Source organism: Martes martes, assembly GCF_963455335.1.
Source record: "Martes martes genome assembly, chromosome: 5".
NCBI classification, from domain to species: domain Eukaryota; kingdom Metazoa; phylum Chordata; class Mammalia; order Carnivora; family Mustelidae; genus Martes; species Martes martes.
The window spans coordinates 135,794,804-135,814,404 of NC_137892.1; the positions used below are offsets into that span (position 1 = coordinate 135,794,804).

The 19,601-nt window shown below is 48.7% G+C and overlaps 1 protein-coding gene across 1 annotated transcript in view; it reads right to left on the bottom strand.

Annotated features, from left to right (window-relative positions):
- EGFLAM (EGF like, fibronectin type III and laminin G domains) overlaps positions 1 to 19,601 on the bottom strand; it is a 373,971-nt gene that overhangs the window by 20,937 nt on the left and 333,433 nt on the right. The window contains exons 19-23 of the mRNA XM_080803310.1: positions 14,297 to 14,422; positions 12,698 to 12,941; positions 9,560 to 9,671; positions 5,083 to 5,199; positions 2,449 to 2,629 (exon numbers count right to left, since the gene is read on the bottom strand). Coding sequence (XP_080659436.1) covers positions 2,449 to 2,629; positions 5,083 to 5,199; positions 9,560 to 9,671; positions 12,698 to 12,941; positions 14,297 to 14,422 — 780 coding nt within the window. The remainder of the gene's footprint in view (positions 1 to 2,448; positions 2,630 to 5,082; positions 5,200 to 9,559; positions 9,672 to 12,697; positions 12,942 to 14,296; positions 14,423 to 19,601) is intronic.

Consider the following 19,601-nt stretch of genomic DNA (forward strand, 5'->3'; position numbering starts at 1 on the left):
GAGGTGAGAACAGGTGCCAAGCTCCCAATGAGTGTCCTACCAGAAATCGCCTGTGTGCCACAAACTCCCTGACCAGGGTAGAGAAAACCAGATTCACCAGGGATTCCCCAAAACTAAACTGCTGGAGGAGAAGGTATGGATTGAATGAGGCCTAGCGCTGGTGATTTCCGCAATGTGTTGTTGTAAAAGGATTTAATTTCCAGAGGGAATACTAAGAATAGGTTCTTGCTTTTGAAACATGATCTGGTTATCAGGGAGGGAAAAAAAAGAGTCCAAACTTTTAAATATAGGAAGTTAGGGACCACCTCACTGGATTAGACAAGATTCATCCTGACAACCAAGGATGGCTTCTGAGCATTCCTGGTCTTGCCCACCAAGAATCTAACCAAACTTATAGAATGTTCTTCTGTATCTCTATGGAACAGTAGAGCAGCCCATCTCTCTCCATTCTCTCTCCAGCTCAGGACGAGATGCTCACCCCAATATTAGAGCAGCCTGTGTGACAACTGCATGCCACCACGTGCCTGTAGGGGCCCAGAAAAAATTGTCCTCAACAGCCCTAACCTGTACCCATCTCCCATTAATGCTCTCAAGCCATGTAACAGAAGAAATGACTGCTGTAGGCCATCCCTCTCCCCCCCCACCACCATGCATAAGCCTTCCTAGGAACAGCCATGGCTGCGGTTGGTGCAGAAACACTATCTTTATTTCAAAGCATAAGGAAACACTGATACAACACGAGGGGAGGTGATAGTTGGCCTGGTTTACTCTGGGCTCAAGAATAACATTTTCCAGAAAAAGAGGCCTAATGCCACCCAGGCCCGCCGGCCGCTGTCCAGGCCCTCACCGGAGCTCTGACTCCTCACGCTGGTGATACTTGCTTCTCACTGAACCCGAACCCACAGTTAGGAAGCTATAAATGTGAGCACTTTAGATCTGTTACGGCTACTGCTCTGCAGCAGAAAACGAGGCTTAACAAGATCGCAAATTATCCTGTCCTTCCTCCTCTAATTCTCAAAGTGAGACGTTCATTTAAGCCTGGACTTTATATATGGACCATTAAGGTGAGTATTTAAGGCAGGAGCAAATCCGAATTGCTTCTGGTAAAGCTGGAGACCCAGGAAACTCAAACACTAATGTGTAAAATCCAAACTCAATTTTCCAAATGAATGAGCTGCTCTTGAACTAAATCTCCACAAGTACGTGCCATTAGCCAAACAACAATTTGCTTGTTAGAATTATAATCAGGATCTTTCCAGAAATGGATCCATTACTCTTCTTCGGGGGTTCATCACTAGGGTGAGCTATGTTCATAAGCATATTTCATATAATTTGCCATGCAGTTTTCAAAATTCACTGAAATAAAATACGATGCAGGCTTTCAACCAGCAAATTAGCATTCCTAGTTCCCACGATCGCTGCAAAACAAGTTCTCCTACTATTTCTACACTGCAGCATCTGCCTGTAACTGTCTTCCCCTAAGCCCGAATTCTGATGAAGTTCAGGAACCTGGAAACAGATGGAAAAGAGAGAGCACACATCCCTTCACTGAGGCTAACCTCCTCACTTCCTGTGGCCTGATGCCTTTTTTTTTAAATTAGTTCCCAGACAGGTGAGGCCATACTAATATTTGAAACAAAAAGATCCAATGGCCCAACAGGATGACCACATGCTGGTAGGCCTCTTCCAGACACGAGGTCTGTGGCCTCCCTGGGGCAGGTGTGGGAAGCCCCATCCAGTAGGGACTCGAGGCCTGTGACCTGCTCTAGCTTTCAGACAGGGGCGGGCTGGAAACTGAGTAGCTCCCAGCACCTGCAGTGGATTTTCTTCTTCTCACCGATAACAATAACAGTGAGTACTGGTTGAGGGCTTAGTAGACATGTTTCTCAGGAATAAGCATCGCCTCATTTAACCTACATTACCACCCTCTGTGTTAGACATTATCGCATGATTATTCCCGTTCTATTGAGGAGGAAACCCAGGCACAAAGGAAAGAGCATGAAAAATAGCACTTCACAGAAGGTTATTTATAATTCAGCAGAATTTACCTCTTTCTGTCCTGGGCAAGATTTCTCAGATTTCTCATTATCGCGTTCACAGGTAGAGGTCAATATACTTACCAGCCTCTAAAGCCCAGGCACCCACCTATCAGGACAGACTCTGGGTACGGCTCAGAGGCAAGGGTCCTGGAAACCCCCCCTACACTAGGATTTAAGCTTTTGGTTCCCAGACCATCAGGGCATTCTCAGGGAAGAAGCCCACTGTTAGAGGTATTTTGACATTATGATTCTTCTTTAATAGGATAATTAACCATGGGACATGCCAGCTATTACGTTCCTGACCTCACTGCTCAAAACCACGTGCCTGGCTGTCCTGGGGTTCCCAGCCCCTCCTGGAAGAGTGCGGTCTCCGTGCTTCTGGAGATACCCCCTCCCGCTCCATGCCTACCTTTCTGGCAGTGCAGCCCCTCGAAGCCCAGGGGGCAGTCGCACTCATAGCTCTCCTTCCTGGGCCGACAGCTGCCCCCGTGTGCACAGGGCCCCGCCACGCAGGGGTGGGCTGCGTTCTCCACATTCACGCCCCACGTGAAGTCGTGCTTCATGTGGATGGTGCGGTCGTTCAGGATGATCTGCCGGGGACAAAAGGTCAAGACGTTCGGGCACTCGGGACACATCTTTGCAGTCGGCTGAAGTCTCCCTCGGCATCCTCACCTGCGTTATGCCTGGTGAGGGAGCTTTCATGAAAGAGAAAATGTCCAGTTCCGGTTTTTATCACCTTGTAAAAGCGATGCAGAAACTGATGTCATTACCTGTGGCCCTTGGGAGACTCTGCAGAGAGGAAAGCATCCTCTGGCTCCAGAAGATTCCAGGAGGTCGTAAAGAGGTCCCCATAAATGAGGGTCCTCAACCTGGCTGCCTGTTAGAATAGCCTGGGGAACTTTAAGAGAAGTACTGATGGCCGGGTGCCATGCCGGTCACCCTCAGCATCTCTGAGGGTGGGGGCCGGTCAGCAGTCACTTTTAAAAGCTTTCCAAGTGACTTGAAGATGCAGCCAAGGTTGAAAGGTGCTTCTGTGAAGCCAAGTAGGAAAGAATACAAAACAAAGAGCCATCCGGGCAGGAACCAAAGGGGGATGGATGGCTCCTGGTGGCAGTGGGGCTGGGAGAAGCTTCTCCCTGTGCTGCTGTGTTCTTCTGGCTAATGGTCACCAGGGAATCTACAGCTCCATCAACTGGGTCTTCCCGACTGTCCCACCCACTCCTCTACCCTCCCTGCCTGACACTCTTGAATTCCCTTCCTCTCCACATCCTGTTTCCCACCATTTAAAAAAAAAAAAGAAAGAAACACAGATCCCATTCTTAGCACTGCCGTGCAGACTCACTGGGACAGGAGAGCTCCTTTGCCTTCACACCCTTTCCCCTGCAGTGGGGGCTCCAGTGCAAATAAGGGATTACAAGGAGAGGTTACTGGGCTTTCCAGCCCCAAATAAATGGAGCCAAGCTTTTCAGCCCTTGCCTTGGAGAGTGTGTTTGTTTTGAGCTGTGGGTGCTTCAGTGTCAAGCAGTCTTTGCGGAACCTGGGGACAGAACACCTCTCAGAAAGACCTCCACCCTGCAGGGCATCCTAAGAGGTTAGCCAAGGTCCTTCCTGCCACTAACGCATGGTTCCACAGGCTTGCCTAGACCTTGGAGGATATCGGGGGAGTTGGGAGAACACTACTTTTCCGAGTCTTAAATCTTACAAGCTGCAAGAAAGCAGCCAGAATCCTTCTATAGTTGTCCCCTTTCCATGCTCCAAGTGAAAGACTGTGAAACTGAGTCATACGTACTTGAGACAAGCCAAGATGCTACCGTCCACCACGGGACATGGCAGAGCCAGTGACCCAGCCCCTGGGAGGGGAGGGTGTCCTGCCCAGGAGGTGCGAGGAAAGGGTTCTGTGTGCTGTGTGAAGGGGGGAGGGGCAAAGCCTGACAAGGGTGGGGAGAGGGCGTGGGGCCCCTTAGCATCTCAGCTCCCTTTCTAAGTGGGAATTTCAAACACATGATGAAACATGGCCAGCCATGCGGGGGGTACTATGGGCTGAGCTGAGGTGTCATGGATCGCTGTTCAGTCACACAGGGAAACACATTAGAGTCAGCAAGTGTTGACTGGACCCCTTTTGTGGGACCCACACCGGGATACAAGAGGAGAAAGAGCTCCATGGGGCCTTTCCAAGTGCAAATCATGAAAGGGTCTCCTTTCACCGGCCTCCTTCATTCTGGCCTCCCCCATGCTTCATCCCAACGCTAGAAATGATCAGCGGCCCACCGCCCACCATTGGTTGCCAAAGGAAAACAGGACAAAGCTAACATCCAGGAATCAAATATGCTTTTCTTCAAATCCTTTTTCTCCCAGGGTTTCATGGTCCTGGAAATCTGGTTTGGTGAGTCAGCCTGCATGTCTGTTACAGACAAAACATGTTATCATAACCCGAGAGGTCATGGGCAGCCCCAAGGGAAGGAATAACAGACAAATATGAGTGGGGTCAGTGCCCTATAGCTTTAACTAGCTGAAGGATTGTTTTTGCTGAACCTTCTACAGAAGGACTTCCTTCACCTGCGCTCTTAGGGGCTGGGTTACGTGATGGGGGAACAATTGCTAACTTGCAGGGGTGGCAGTGGGCGTGGAGGTGGGATTGGGGGTTGGCTCTTGACTTGAGCAGACCGCGGAGTAACCCCAAAGAGAGGCACAGAGCCGAGACTGGCTAGGAGACCCCCTTTGCCTCCTTCCCTTCCGTAGAAGCATCGGCAGCCACCTGACGCCTGCTCCCTCCCTCAGCACTGCCCAGATCCTTTGGTGGATTGGCTGTAAGGATTCGTCTTCACTGAGCTGCGTTCATGGAATGTCTGCTGGACAGAGGCCTGGGAGCAGATGTTATCAGAAAGTGGGATTGGGAAGCTCTGTGGCTAGCATTAAGGAAGAAAACCTTAAAACTTTCCCCAAGCTTCTTTTTTGGAGGCATTGGATTACAGTGATCACAGTTCTCGATCCCATCATCTGCAGACAAGGCCACACAATGAACATGCGTAAGTGAAGCCGGTACCTTCTGGATGCTTCCACTAAACGGCTTCAGGATGCCCGAGTTCTTCTTCACATCATCGTAATTCGGGACTCCGCCGATAAAAATGTCCGTGTTACACTTAATCTGCGTGAAGCCTCCCTGCCAACAGAGGAGACAGGAAACACGACATAGCTTCAGAAAAGGTAGTCAAGGTGACCAGCGCGCACAGACACCCTGGGGACGCAGCCCAGCAAGCTGGCCGGACTTCCGCATTGGCTGGCATCGCCACTTACCCCCACTGTTGGAACGTCTGTAAGTGTAGTAACCTGTCCGAGACTCTGTTTCAACATCTATAAAATGGGAACCCTAATGTCTACCGCCGAGAGCTGTCACTGTGCGTGTGGTGGGCTGCATGACTGCCCACCCATAGTCAGTGCTTCTCCAAAAGCACCCCTTCTCCCTGCAGGAAGACCAGCTCCAACCTGCTGGTCTTGATGGGGCCAGGGAGCTGGCTCCAGGCAATAAAACTCGGGCAGCAGAGAAGTGAATCATGTCTTCGCAGGAGCTTTCCGAGGCAGAGAGTAGCTCATGGTGACTCTCAGCCTGGGTGCCCGATTCAAGCTGCACCTGACCAGGGATGCCTGAGGGTCTCAGCTGATTAAGCATCTGACTCTTGGTTTTGGCTCAAGTTATGATCTCAGGGTGGTGAGATCGAGTCCCACCTCAGACTCCATGCTCAGTGGGGAGTCTGCTTGAGATTCTTTCCCTCTGCCTCCTACCCTCCCCACCACCTCAAATAAATAAATAAAATCTTTTTTTTTTTTTTTTTGAACAAAAAGCTGCACCTGACCACGGATGGATATGCAAGTGAGAAATAAGCCCTTATTGTAGCTTTTGATATTTTGGAGACATTTGTGATTGCCATGAGCAAAGCCTAGCCTCTCTTGAAGGCTGAGATCTGCTTCCTTAGCACTTTGCCCCCAGCTGGATGCATAATCAGCATTCCTGTGTGACCAGCTATTGTTATATGAGGCAGTGGTAAAGATAGAACCACTGGAGGCCAAGAGAAAAAGCAGGCGTGGTGGGTGGGAGGCATTCCTTATCAACTACAAAGGGTAGAGAAATTCTTCTGTTTTCCATATTCTGAGAAAACTTCCCATGTCAACCCCTAGAGGCTTTCCCTGTTACTGGTTACTTTCCAGCCTAAACTCTCAGGCGTGGGCTGGACAACAAACTGTGTGTCATAGTTAGTGTCCAAATTTCTCCAGATAAGAGCTGTAAGCAAAAAGTTAAAATGTTCCAACAAAGGGAGACACATTGAAATCTGAGATCTCTGGGATAAGCACTCTTTAGGTAACGTAAGTCAGGTTGCCTCCGACTTATGGGGAAAGGAAATATAGATAGTAGCATCATCTAGTCATTGATTTAATCAATATTATTGGGCATTTCTGTGTCCCAGGCACTAAATGCTGGCCAGACAAGAGGAAACAAGGAAGACCCAGTTCCTGCCCTCCAGAGGCTTCCACGGGCAGGTGGGACTAGCTCAGCAAGGACAGTTCCGGTGAGTCTGGAAGTACTTGCTTGGGGGAGGTTGTCCCATACCCTAGCCTGGACCTGGAGAGTTGGGAAGGTGGAGGTGGTCGAGGAAGAGTCAGAATTGTAGAAACCAGACAAAGTCAGGGCTTGAGGGGAAACAGTAGCTATAGAACAGAGGCAGGGAGGGATCAGACACTGCCTGCATAGACATTTGCTCTGTACCCAAAAAGCAGTGAGAGAAAATAGTCCTATCTGTATTTTAGGCAGATCACTGGCCAGAGGGAGGAGAATGGATGCGGCGTCAGGTCCGAGTAGGGAAGGGGAGACAGGGAGGGCAGAGAGGAAGGGGCACCATCTCGGCGGGGAGCTCACAGTGGCGGGATCCAGCCAGGTTATGGCAGAGAGGTCTTGACTGGGATGCAGACAGCACCGCCTTCAGTCAATAACCTTTGGCAGTTTCCGGGGTTCTTATTTAACTGGCCCAGGGCTGGCAGGAGGCCGTGCTCATCAAAGAAGCCAAAGGGCTTTCTGGAATTCTAGCGGCTGCCTAGAACACTGCCCCAGGCAGCAGCTGTCACCACACGCCCACAGGCACCCATCACTGTCGTGTCTTAACTCCTACCCAAAAGTTCAAGTCAGATAGTAAGAGGGGAGGAGGAAGGCTGTAGGGTCAGAGGGATTTCAGAGAAACAGGCTGTTTTGAAGAACCTTTGAGCTACAGTTGTATCCAGGGAACAGGACCAGCCTCATGGGGTGAGAGCCGCTTCCTTTCGGTTGCTCAGCAAAACCCTCGCCCCCACCCCCACCCCATCGACAAGAGGCCAGGCTGCAGCTGCCCCACCCACGGGAAACCACAAGAGAAAAGCAAACAGACCCCACCAAAATGAGGCTTCGTGTCTAGATCTGCCACTTCTGGTTAGCTGGAGGTGGATGGGAAACCTGAGCGAAGCCGCCGGTTGGGGTTTCTGGAGCCCTTAAGTCGGGCACGGACTCAACCCTGGATGGTTTCTCAGCTGAGCTACCCAGGGCTCAGTTCGGCTTTAGTGTGGACACTTAGGGGCCGACATCCTGGGTTGACCCCCAGCAGTGTTCTCAAATCCCACCCATCTCTAAGCTCTAGGACCACTATTCCTAATACCACCGCTCTATCACCAAAAGGGTCAGCCATGCCTTTGAACATGGTATGGGCAGCTGGGGAACAGAAACCCCTGGGGGGAAGATGTAATTGATTAAGGCTCAACTCACTGAGATCAAGCATGGGGACTTCCACACCTGCCTCAGAGCTGCCTCAAAACAAACAACAACAAAAAAGATAAAACCACCGCATATGCACACAGAATAGCTACACTTTACCCTCATGTTTACATCGCTTTCCAGGTGGGAGCTGCACTCCAGGCTCTGTCTGGTCCAAAAGCCAACAGGGAGGCACAGGTTCCACCATACTGGTTTAATTCTCACTCTCCGATATGGTGGCAATAGAAACTGTGAGGTATGGTTTTTACCTTTGTGTTGTCTCTTTGCTGTAGAATACCAATGGTAAATACCATGTCCTGAAGAGTTCTTTATTTGTAACCAAAGGCCTTGACCCTACTATCTACAAATATCCCCATTCTGAACTTTTGTTCCTGTTGTACAAATGTTTGTGACTAAGGCCTACAGAGACACAGTGCTTTTTTGAATTTATATTAAGTCAACATACAGTCAAGTCTACAGCTATGAATTTCTACTTCCATCTTGGACTAAATTCAGCTGTTAGAATTTTCTGGATCATATCAGAAGTGATTCCTGTTCTCCCTTTACAATCCATCTCCCTCCTTCCCTCCGTCCATCCCTCCCTCCCCTCCACCCTGTTTTTCTTCCTTCCCTCTCTCCTTCTTTCCTTCCTTCCAAAATACATATAGAACATTTTGTAGGTCTGAAGGGTCCTCACCTCTTAAAGCAGAACCCAGTTTGGGATTCTTCTAATCATGAGGAGGCCCTTGGTTCTGACAGGACCTCTCACCACTGCCATCCCTAATGCTGGCCTCTGGACATATATATGTGTTCTTCCTTTTTTCTTCTTCAACCCAATACCTCTTTCCTCACCAAAAGTCTCTTTTCCTTCCTTTTCTTTTTTCTACCAATCCATTTTCTTATCCGAATACCCACATTCATTAATATCCTCTTTAAATCTGGTGATGTTCAGAACAAAGACTGCTGGGAATTAAAATAGTAGAAAAATCCAAAGTCCCTTCTGTTTTGGGGGGACTAAATGTTTTGTGTATAAAGAATCCTGGTAGGTTATAATTTAAAATAAGCCTCTCTTATCTCTTCTTAAAAATTATTTTCTTTGGACATGACCATAAAATCATGGATGAAGGTTATAAACGAGTAGAAATTCTGGTTCTTGAGGTCATGAGAGTATTCTATTAACAAATAAGTCAAGCTGCATAGTGTTGACTGTGCGTCAGTACCACTTTGCTTTACATGTATAGTTATTCTCATTTGTATAACTCTGTGAACTAGGCCCTATTATCATCACCATTATCCCCATTTTATAGATGAGAAAACATAAACTTGGAGGTCAAATGACCCATGTGAGTTGATGGAATGGAACTAGGTCTGGAACCCAGGAGCCTAGGGTCAGGTGTATGACCCGCACCCTACAGGCCCGCCCTCCAAGTCTGTGTCCTGACTATCAGACACTGACTTGAACAATGGCAGGGATCGGCGGTAGGGGTGGACGTGGCAAGCAATTTTGTAAATGCCATACTTGTAGTCGCTCACTCAATCCTTGCAACAACCGTAAGAGACCTCCCACATCATTCCCCCATTCACAGCCGAGGAATAGAAAAGTAAAGAAACCTGCCCAGCGGGGAGCTTGGGTGTTAAGCGAGGCAGCCTGGCACTGGGGTCTGTGTACTCACCCACTATGCTGCTGCTCTTCTCACCAGGAGAGGAAGAAAACACTACCCCAGTTCCCAGTAAATCATATCCTTCTTACCTCTGCCATTGCTTCCACCACCTTCTGCTTATCCACTTGTAAGATCCCATTCTTTGCTGTGCGAGACACATGCAGCTCGTGCCAGTGGCCCAGGGTGAGGGGGTCTTCACTCCTGTTGAAGGAAGGAAACTCGAGCGTGGGTTAGCATCCTTGGTGTTACAGATCCCGCTCATGAATCCTCCGGAATGCAACTGAGGCCAACCTCAGATGCCTCATTTCATTCAGTCCAAAGAAAATCATTCCTGTTTAGTAAGCACAGCAGGCGAGCTCCATCTATCGGAGCTCGGACCCCTTTATGGTAGGAACATTGCGATTATTATTTTATTTATTCGTTACAACAAGCCTGAAATGTGGGTCAGATGAGCCTGGTTTTCTAAATGAGAGGTGACAAGAGGGTGAGATGTGATCACAGTTGCACACAAGCTTTGAAAACGGAGAAGTTACCTGGGCTCTGGTGTAAAACACAGATTCTCTGCTGTACTGGTGTTTGCAGCATCCTTGGAAATGCATATAAAATAGGATGGATGGATGGATAGATGGATGGATGGATGGATGATTGGACAGATAGATGGATGTAAGGATAGCTAGGCATGTGACAAAGCAAATATAGCAAAATATTAATTATAGATGGCAAATAAGAGGTACAAAGACATTTACTGTATAATTCCTCCAACTTTACTATATGTTTGAAATTTTTCATAAAAATGTTGGGGGGGATTCCATATTATCTGATATTGTGAAAAGGATTAAAGGTACTTTAAAAATTCAATTACTAATTCAAGGTAGAAGTGCTTGAAGTTTAAATGTTACCGGCAGGAGTTTTACACATTACTTTGGATAGTGAGGTATGCAAGAAGAGTATAATTATTGCATTTGTATTTCTAACGGTGTCTAGTTCCTAGCCTTCACTGAACCTCCCAATTATTTTTTGATCCTGGATCATCTTTAGAAAACTGTTAGGAATACCAATGGGCACAATTATCGAAAGGTCTCCACCCCCTCACTTGATTTTTTTTGCTCTGGCAAATGCTTTTGTGATTTGTCCTTAGCAATTAGAATTTAATCACCTTGGCTAAATCGATATGCAATAAAGAAACCAGAGGCACTCTTAGAGCAGCCCCATCTCCGTGATAAGTCACAGCGCCTTGGTGGCGTTCTCGTCCTGCAGAGGTCACTCCCTGTCAATACCTGCCTTCCTCAGCATAGTGGTATCGATCCCAGCCATCACAAACTCATTGCAATTGCCTTGATTTTTGAATCAAGTTCATAATGAACTTGACTACCTTCTCCTTTTCCTAAAGTTAAAATGATTTGGCCAGTTTCACAACTTCCTGTGGTTAGGGGCTTTCAGCAAATGTTACTAATCAAGCAGGAAGTCTTTGAAATGGTTTTCAAAATAAATATCTTGCAAAGGAGTGCCTGAAACACCACAGTAATCACTGCTGACAGGTGACACTGGAGGGGGGATGGGACAGAGGGTGCTCTGCCCCTTGAACACTCTGAGCACTTGCTTCCTTTTGTCACAACCAATATGCAGAATCCTCTTTCCAGGTGCTTTCCGGCCAGCCAAGAAGACAATAACTCACAGTAACAAAATAAAACAAAACAAAAAACTAAACCTCCTCTTGCCTCAAAGAGGCACAGAATTACGGAAGAGAGAGATGCTGGACACTCAGGTCCTATGAGTCTGTGACCTCACAGCTGGAGCGGTCACTGAAGAGGTGTGGGGTGGGGGGGCCATCCGTCCAGGAGGAGGGCTGATGAACCCAACCCTCTGTTCACGCTTTCAGTCACTCCATGTCCAGGAGGAAGCCATGTGAAAACACAAGGTGATATTCAAGGTGTCTTCCCCTCTCAACTTGACAAACAGTTCTACTGGAATTGCTTAGACTGTTTTGCATAATCATATGTAAATTGAATCAATTAAATACCCACCAAAGTTGTCTTGAGACCTAGGACATTTTTGCATAACCAGAGGTACAAAAATGTAGTCCTTTTTAAGAATTGTTGGAACCTAATGCCGTAAGCATTTCTCATCAGCCATGAAAAATGACCAGCAGTTAAGGGCGATGTAAGGTTGTAACATCTCTCCCGCACGCTCTTCCTAAAAATGATAGTCTAGCAGTAGGAATTATGATGGAACGCAGCCCGCGATTTCCTTTAAAACAACCACCACCGACTGATTTCCTGCTGTGGGGCATCATTGAACAAAACACTGTAGTGAGTTTCAAAAGACAATTCGCCAAACACAGGAACAAGAACCATGTCTGCCTTTGATGAGCAGGCTTCTGGCTTGAAGGTAAAAACTACCGTGGGAGCAAGATGGTAAGAATGGGGAGACACAAACAAGAAGAACATGGGCCCTTACCATCCACAGGCTAGGGAAGTCATCAAAATAGCGACACACTGGATGGGAACAATCTATCTCCTAATAAATTAATAGTACAAGCTGGATACCAGGAGGACAGGTTTGACAACTCGGAGCCAATTCTGCCGCTGCCAGCAAGTATTTAAGAAGCAACTAGTCACTGCCATGCTATTGAAACCACTCATCACACAGCCTTCTGGAGCATCGTGCTCAGGGACGGGGCTCTGTGACAGTTGACTCCGTGCCTGGCTTTACATGGAAAGCGGTAAGAGACTTGCTAGTAGCTGGTACCATTGGAAGACACAGTGTAAGAGGACAGTAAGCACGGAAAGTGAGGTCACCAAGGACATTTCTGTTCAATGTCCATTAACACTTCTTTGCTGGTTGTAATCTATTTGCTGAGCGCCCACCCAGGGATGCTCCAAGCAAGTGCCGATGAATTACACTTCCTCCCGTTTCTCCTGATGGCACCGTAGGAAAGGAAGGCGGAGGACCCCAGCCGAAGCCAGCCTGCCTGCCACAGACAGAAGCGCAGAGTCGCCCCCTGCCGGGGAGTTACTGGAGAAAAGGAAGTCTTGCCAGGAGGAAAGCCTGAGCCACAGGGAAACATGTTATCTGTAAACACCAGGACACATTTCAGAAAAGGTAACTGTGGAGGGAAGACAGGAAGAGTGCCAGCTATCAGGACAAATTCGTCTTTCCCCAAAGTGACTGCCGTATAGCGTTTGGGTGGTGGTGGGGGGGGGGGGTGTGAAGGTTGCAGCCCTTACCTGAGAACACCGGTCCCAGAGCCACAGTCGAAGCGGAACTCCACGTGGCCCCCTGCCATGTTGATAGACAGGAAGTCTTTGCTGGCTGTGTCATAGCTGTACAGCAGGACGCCGTCCCCTGAGTCCGGCCGAAACGTGATCTCAAACTCCGTGAAGGAGAGGTAATGCTGGGGCTCCAAGGGCCAGGGGGTTGCAGCATAGGACCTCAGCGACTCTCTGAATTGAGGAATGATCAGGCTGAAAGCTGAGGAAAGAAGCGTGTCATTAGAAATCCCTCTGGTGCAGGACTAGCCACGTTCTTGTCTTCCTGGGTAGAGAGCAAAACTGTATTTCCCGGCAGCCCTGAGTTAGCTGGCCGGCGTAACCGAATTCCAGTCAGTAGAATGTGGGTGGGAGTACCACACAGCACCCCAGATCCAGGCCCCTAAAACTTCCCTCCATCTTCCACACACCCTCTTCCCTCACCTGCTGGCTGAATGCAGGAAGGGGAGGTGGCGGGAGGTGGATACTAAGGCCCCCAGGAGAGCCACTGGAAGGCAGGAGCCCGCATCCCTGAAGGACTGCATGGAGCAGAGGGTGCGACCCTCCCCCTGCCCACCACCGACCTGCAGTGATGTGTGATGTGAGCAAGGATCAACCTTTATTATGTTATGCTACAAAGTATGAGATGATACATAACAGCTCCGGTTTACTGGAAACCATAGGCCCTCTTCGAGGTGAAATGAGATTTGAGATTATACTGTGTTCAAAAGATTTTCTCCCAGGATGGTGTCTTAGGTCCAAATTTAAACCACTGGTAAAAAATTAAAACATGTTCAACTCTGCATGGTGCTCCAGAATCTTTTAAAAATCTTTAAAATTTTCCATTATTATATGTGTGTTTGTGTACGCACGTGTGTTTACATGTATATATACACATGTTGGCATCTATATGTACTGGGACCTAGGCAGACGGTATTGAGGGGTGGAATAATTCACTAGAACAGTACAAAGACAAAAAATCAAGATGACTTTTGTCCTATCCGTTGTTAATGATTCTGCGTCTCACTTCCCAACCTTTTCTCTGAAACTGTCAGCCATTCTAACGAGCACAAGCTGCAAATGGCCTGATACAGACCATATGCACAGAGGTTTTTCTAAGTTTTTGGGGGGCCAAAAGGAGCTCACCAAAGCCTGGCCCAAGAGTATCTTCAAATGAATATATCCTTGGCTGGTTTGACCCATTAACACTCAAAGACACACCAACCTTTTAAAAAGGGCGGGGAGAACACCTGGGTGGCTCAGTTGGTTAAGCATCTGACTCCAGCTCAGGTCATGATCCCAGGGTCCTGGGATTGAGCTCCGTGTAGGGCTCCCTGCTCAGCAGGGAGTCTGCTTCTCCCTCTGCCTCTGCCTCTCCCCCCACCCCACCTCATGCACGCACTCTCTCTTAAATAAATAAATAAAATCGTTAAAACAAGATTCTCCTGTGTCATCCAACACTGCATAAATTTTAATTCCATAAAAATGTATGGGACCTTGCTAAAAGCACACTGATGAAAAATTATATCAACATGAATTAACCGTGCAGAGATCACAGTCAACTTGCTTCTTTCTCACCATCTTCACAGTGTCGCCCTTTAAATCCAAGGGGACAGAGGCAAATGTAGGAGTCGGCTTTGATGGCCGTGCAGGTGCCACCGTTGATACACGAAGCCTCATCACAGAGCCCGCTGCTGCATTCCCCTAAATACAGAAGAGGAATTACCAAACAGATCCATCATGGGAGCCAGGCCGAGATGATGGCACTGAGCATGCCAGCAGCTCAGGGCTCCAGATAAATATAGTTTCCTTCCACTCCTGTTCCCTGGTATCGCTGCACAAGTTCAGGGTAAATGGAACGTACCTTTGTTTTAATTTGATTTTGCTTGTTCTTTATGAAGAGCCACAGAATCTTCAAAACATGGTGGACACAGTTAATCAATAGTAAATTGTTGGACAAGTTTATGACCACTGACAAGGATGAATGAGCTGTCTTTGCTTTAATTCATCTCTCTCTTATTCCCATAAGAGTGTGTTTCAATCTCACCACGTCAACAAGGCATTTCTGTTAAAAGTGTTCTTGTTGGTGTGGCCCCACTTACCTTAAGTGCTACCACCCTGGGGGTTCAAAGTGGAGGCAATGAGGTAGGGACTGAAGCCATGTCTAATGTATGACCTGGCCTGAACCATCCACTCCTTTGTCTAGGGCAGGGAGGGGTGAGGGGGCTCCCTAATACCTCAGAACGTGCCTTCCAGAATCCCTGTTACAATCGCATGGGAGACAGGAAGGTGGCCTGGAGTAAAAAGTGGTGAGACACTCCACGCCAGATGGGTCCATTCTCTTTATCAAACACAGAGAGGCCCACCCAGGGCACACTTTGTCATTGTCAAGATCATCGGATGAAGGGGAAACAAATGTACTTCCCCTGCACTGCTTGTCTTCTGCTTCTGCTTCCTTCTCCTTGTATATACGAGATAAATTAGACAGAAGGGCCACTATCTGGTCCAGAACGACATAGGTGAGTACAAAACACTTCTTCCTGGGATGGAGGCAATGGGGCACATCTCTGATTGAGGTGTCCAGCCCTGTGCCCTGCAGGTGGTGATGCTGGGCCTGCCTGAGCTGAAAGCATGCCCCCCCCAAACCCCCTCCCCCACCCCACGTTGGCCTGGTTGTGTCATCTCTGCAAGCCTCACATCCTTTCGTCCTCAGCCCTCTGCGTTCGTCCAGCTGATCCAGTCCCTGGTTCCATGCTCAGCCTCCCTGGGAGGATGAACTGGGCTGGGTAGAGTGTGCACCCCTCGAGGAGGCCGACCGCAGGGGCCTGTGACAGAGGTGAATTCGAACCCCTGCAGATGGCTCAGTGCTCCAGCCAGGGTGGGCTGGCTTTGGCAAATCCCGGCTGGGGCCCCTGGAAGTTCAGGCCAAAATGACGGGTGGTCTGCAGTCACAGTTGGAGCACACGGCCAGCATCCTGGCTCCACAGGGAGGGTGAGGAGCATCCCTGAGAGCCAGACTCACAGGGCCCGCGCCCCCACTGGTCTTGGTGGGCTGCAGCTCTTTCTCAGAGAAGGGCTGCTCCCACAGGGAAGACATGAGCTTTATATATTTGCATCGTGACTATATTTTAAGAGGTGGGAGTGGAATGGGGCATTTCCTTGATGAAAGCGTGTTTCGGCTAGATTCTGCCAGCCATGGTATGCAAGACGGACTGGGAGCGCTGGCGTGGGAAACAGGAACGAAATCTTATGGGGAGGGACCCTGGGGCTGGATGGGGTGGTGGCAGGGTACATGGAGAGAAAGTGAGACACAGGCAAGGAAGAAACAGCCAGCTCCTTCTAGAGGCTGAAGGTGGAGGCAGACACTAGCATAACGTCCGGGGGGTCCCCGCCGGGCCATCTGCATAGAGTGGCAGGAACAGAGCCATGAGCACAGCTGGGAGCGGGAACAGGTTGCTCTGGGCAGAGGAGCTGGCCTCACTCAGCTGAAGCCTGCGGTCACTGTGCCAGCATCCCCTGCTCAGCCCTGTGGACACAGCCCCCACACACGGGGGGCACGCTGGGGGGCGGCAGTGACGTGGGGGTGACCGGGACACCAGGAGTGGAGGGGCTTCCTGACAGAGGATGGGGAAAGGGCCCCGTGGGACTCCCAGGGAACCAGAGAAGGGTGAGGAGCCGGCAGAGAGGACAACGGGAGAACAGGCCAGCGGACTGGGAGGAAGCTCCGGGTGGAGCCAGAGCACAGAGAGCAGGCGGAGTTAATACTGCTGGAAAGTCCTGGAAGAGGGTTGCGGGTTTGTAAAGGGGCGACCACACCCCGTTTTAGGAGAGGGATTTTGCTGTGCCATGGAAGGCAGAAGCCCCATTGCAGGGCAAGGCAGAAGCCCCATTGCAGGGGGTTCACACAGAAGCCTGGAAAGGCTGGTAGTGGTGGGTCCAGAAAGAGAGGAGTGAGGTGCCCGGGGTTCTCAAGTGCGGAAGGTAGCAGGGCTGTGTGAGGCATGGTGCTGGGTTTCAGCAGGGGGACCTGAGCAAGTGAGAATAAGACCGGGCTGGGGGGGTCTGTGAACTGATATGGGAAACACATTAATCTTTATTTTCCCTCACTTCCAACTGAACGGGAGTATTCCCTTCAGTTACTAACGTAGGCAACAAGCCTCTAAGAATGGGCAGTGCTCGTGGCCTGTGGCCAACAGACCCAAGTTACTGTTATATCACATTCCACTCGTCGCAGATATCTCAAAATATCATTTATGCTAATTACTACTTTGAAATCATGGTAGCTCTCCCACCGCCATTAAATAATCTTATTCTCTAATGCTTTATAAAGACGCATAGATACTACTACAATAAAAAAAAACTTTAAAAAAATTGTATGGCTTTATTTCAATGTAAGTGTTTCCTATCAGGGATATTTTTCTCTGCATTTTTTTTTAAGTTTTTATTTATTTGAGAGAGAGAGTGCAAGCATGAGTTGGGGGGAGGGGCAGAGGGAGAAGCAGACTGCCCGCTGAACAGGGAGCCCCATGTGGGGCTCAATCCCTGAGATCATGACCTGAGTTGAAGGCAAAGGCTCAACCGAGCCACCTAGGTGCCCCTGCTCTCTGCATTTAAAAACGTCATTTCGAGGGGTGTCTGGCTGGCTCAGTCAGTGAGCGTGTGACTCTTGATCTCAGGGTTGTAAATTTGAGCCCCACATTGGGTGGTAAGATTACTTAAAAATAAAATCTTGGGATGCCTGGGTGGCTCAGTTAGTTAAGTGTCTGATTTTTTATTTTGGCTTAAGTCATGATCTCAGGTCATGAGATCGAGCCCTGTGTCAGCTACTGAGCTGGCACACGGAGCCTGCTTAGGATTCTCTCTCTCTCTCTGCCCCCTCCACTCCCCTGCTCTCTCTCTCTCTCAAAAAAAAAAAAAAAAAATCCTAAAAAAATAATAAAAACATTTGAGAAGAGTCCATTGGCTTCACCAGGCTGCTAGAGAAGTTCATGGCACATGAAAGGTTAAGAACCCTTGGGTTACTGAAATGATGATCCTGGTAGCAAGGTCCAGGGATGTAGGGAAGGACGGATGTAAAGTGGAGATAAACAGGTTAATTTTAGAAATGAGGAAATCTTCCCACTCTGAGAGCGGGAGGAAGAAAGTTGGTGGCCAGGTCACGGGCCTAGAGCGCTGGGGGTACCTCAGCCTCACTATATGAAATCACTTTTGTTGACACTGAACCTACTAGATGCCAGCTTGTGTTTACGCAAGACAATGAAGTGAGGGCCGGAGAGAAATGAGGCCACTGAGGAGAAAAGCGAAGGTGGAACATCATGGGGTAGAAGACATTAAGGACACACGGACACACAGACACACGGGCACGGAGCAACCTCCTCCCCTCGTCCCTCAGTCCAGAACTGAGGCCTGTCTGTCTCCCCTACTGAAGACCTGTCAACTTAGTCTACACCTCTGCCACCACCACCGGCCTGGAGCAAATCGCCATTATCTCTGATCTGGGCTGTTGCCATCGCCTCCCACCCAGTTTAACATGCGTCCTGAATACTGCTTCCAATAAGCTGTCCACAGCCAGAGGGATCTTTTCAAAACACAGACTACATCCCGGTACCCACCTCCCCCTCGTACTCCCACTGGGACAACTCATTTCCTCTGCCTGGAATGTTCTTCCCTCTCTTATCTGCTTTAAAAGAAAAATGCTTCAGATAGCAACTTTGCATTATATCCTCAGAAAGCTTTCCTGGACCTCCTGCTCATACAATTCCCTTATTACACACTATTATTGTGTTATCACTCCTCCTTTGTTACACTTATACCCAAACGTCATTTTACATTTACTTGTGTGGTTGTTTGATCAATCTGGCCTCTCCTTGTGGCAGCTACGTGAGGGCTGAGCTCGGATCCTACGGTTCTTGTTCATTACTTTATCCCCAGCACTCAGAGTCATGACTGACATTAAGCAGATGCTTAAGCAAGTATCTTGAGGGAAAGAATGACTAAAAGACTGACAAGCCCATGGGGAGACCCACGGGACACCTCAGACCTCTGGAGTCTCAAATAACTTGGGAAGCTGGCTTTGTCACGCTAACCCAGCGGGGTGTGAAGATCCAAGACAGGATTGGAAAAAAGGAGTGCTGCTGGTTTAGGTTGGAGAAGTTGGGTAGAAATACTAAAAGAAAAGTCTAGGCCAGAGAATGCAAAATTTGCTACTCTGAGGCACAGAGGCAGGCTGAGGTGAGGGGGGAGGGGGACAGAGAAAAAGCTGGGGTTGCATATAGCAGTGCCAACTTAGAAGTACCAGACAGAGGAACCATGGGTCTGCTACTGTCATTACTTTCTTCTGGAAGCCTGTATCCCCTCCAGAAATTCACTGCTGTTGGTATGAGCCCAGTCTTCCCCATGGTGGCACTGCATTTAATTTAAAAGAACTTGAATTTCTGAAGGACTAACTCCGAGTAAAGCAAGTATGGAGTATGAGGAAGCAGCCCTTTCCCAGCACGCCAGGGTGAAAGATGGGAAGAAAATGAAAAAAGGCAATGTGACTGATGCCTGCCATTATTAAGGTTCATCATAAGGCTCCCAGTCATCAAAGAATCCAATAGTAGCTCCCGGGGAGCCCAGAGCCAGCAAGGTGGGCCCGCCTGGTGCCATCAGCTCAATGGAGAGGTTGGTTTCATACTGTGTGAGAATTTAAAGCACCGCCAGAAATTGGTCCTTGCTCAACTTCGCAATGTCAAAACTACCCATCAGATGACCATGCGGCCTGGAGGCTACAGATCCTTCAGGGCGGTTTCCCTGTTAGTTCAATGAAGAGAGAAAAAATAACTTACAGCCTGCTTAATGGGTGGAGTCAGGATATTAATAATAATATTAATAGCAAGAAATA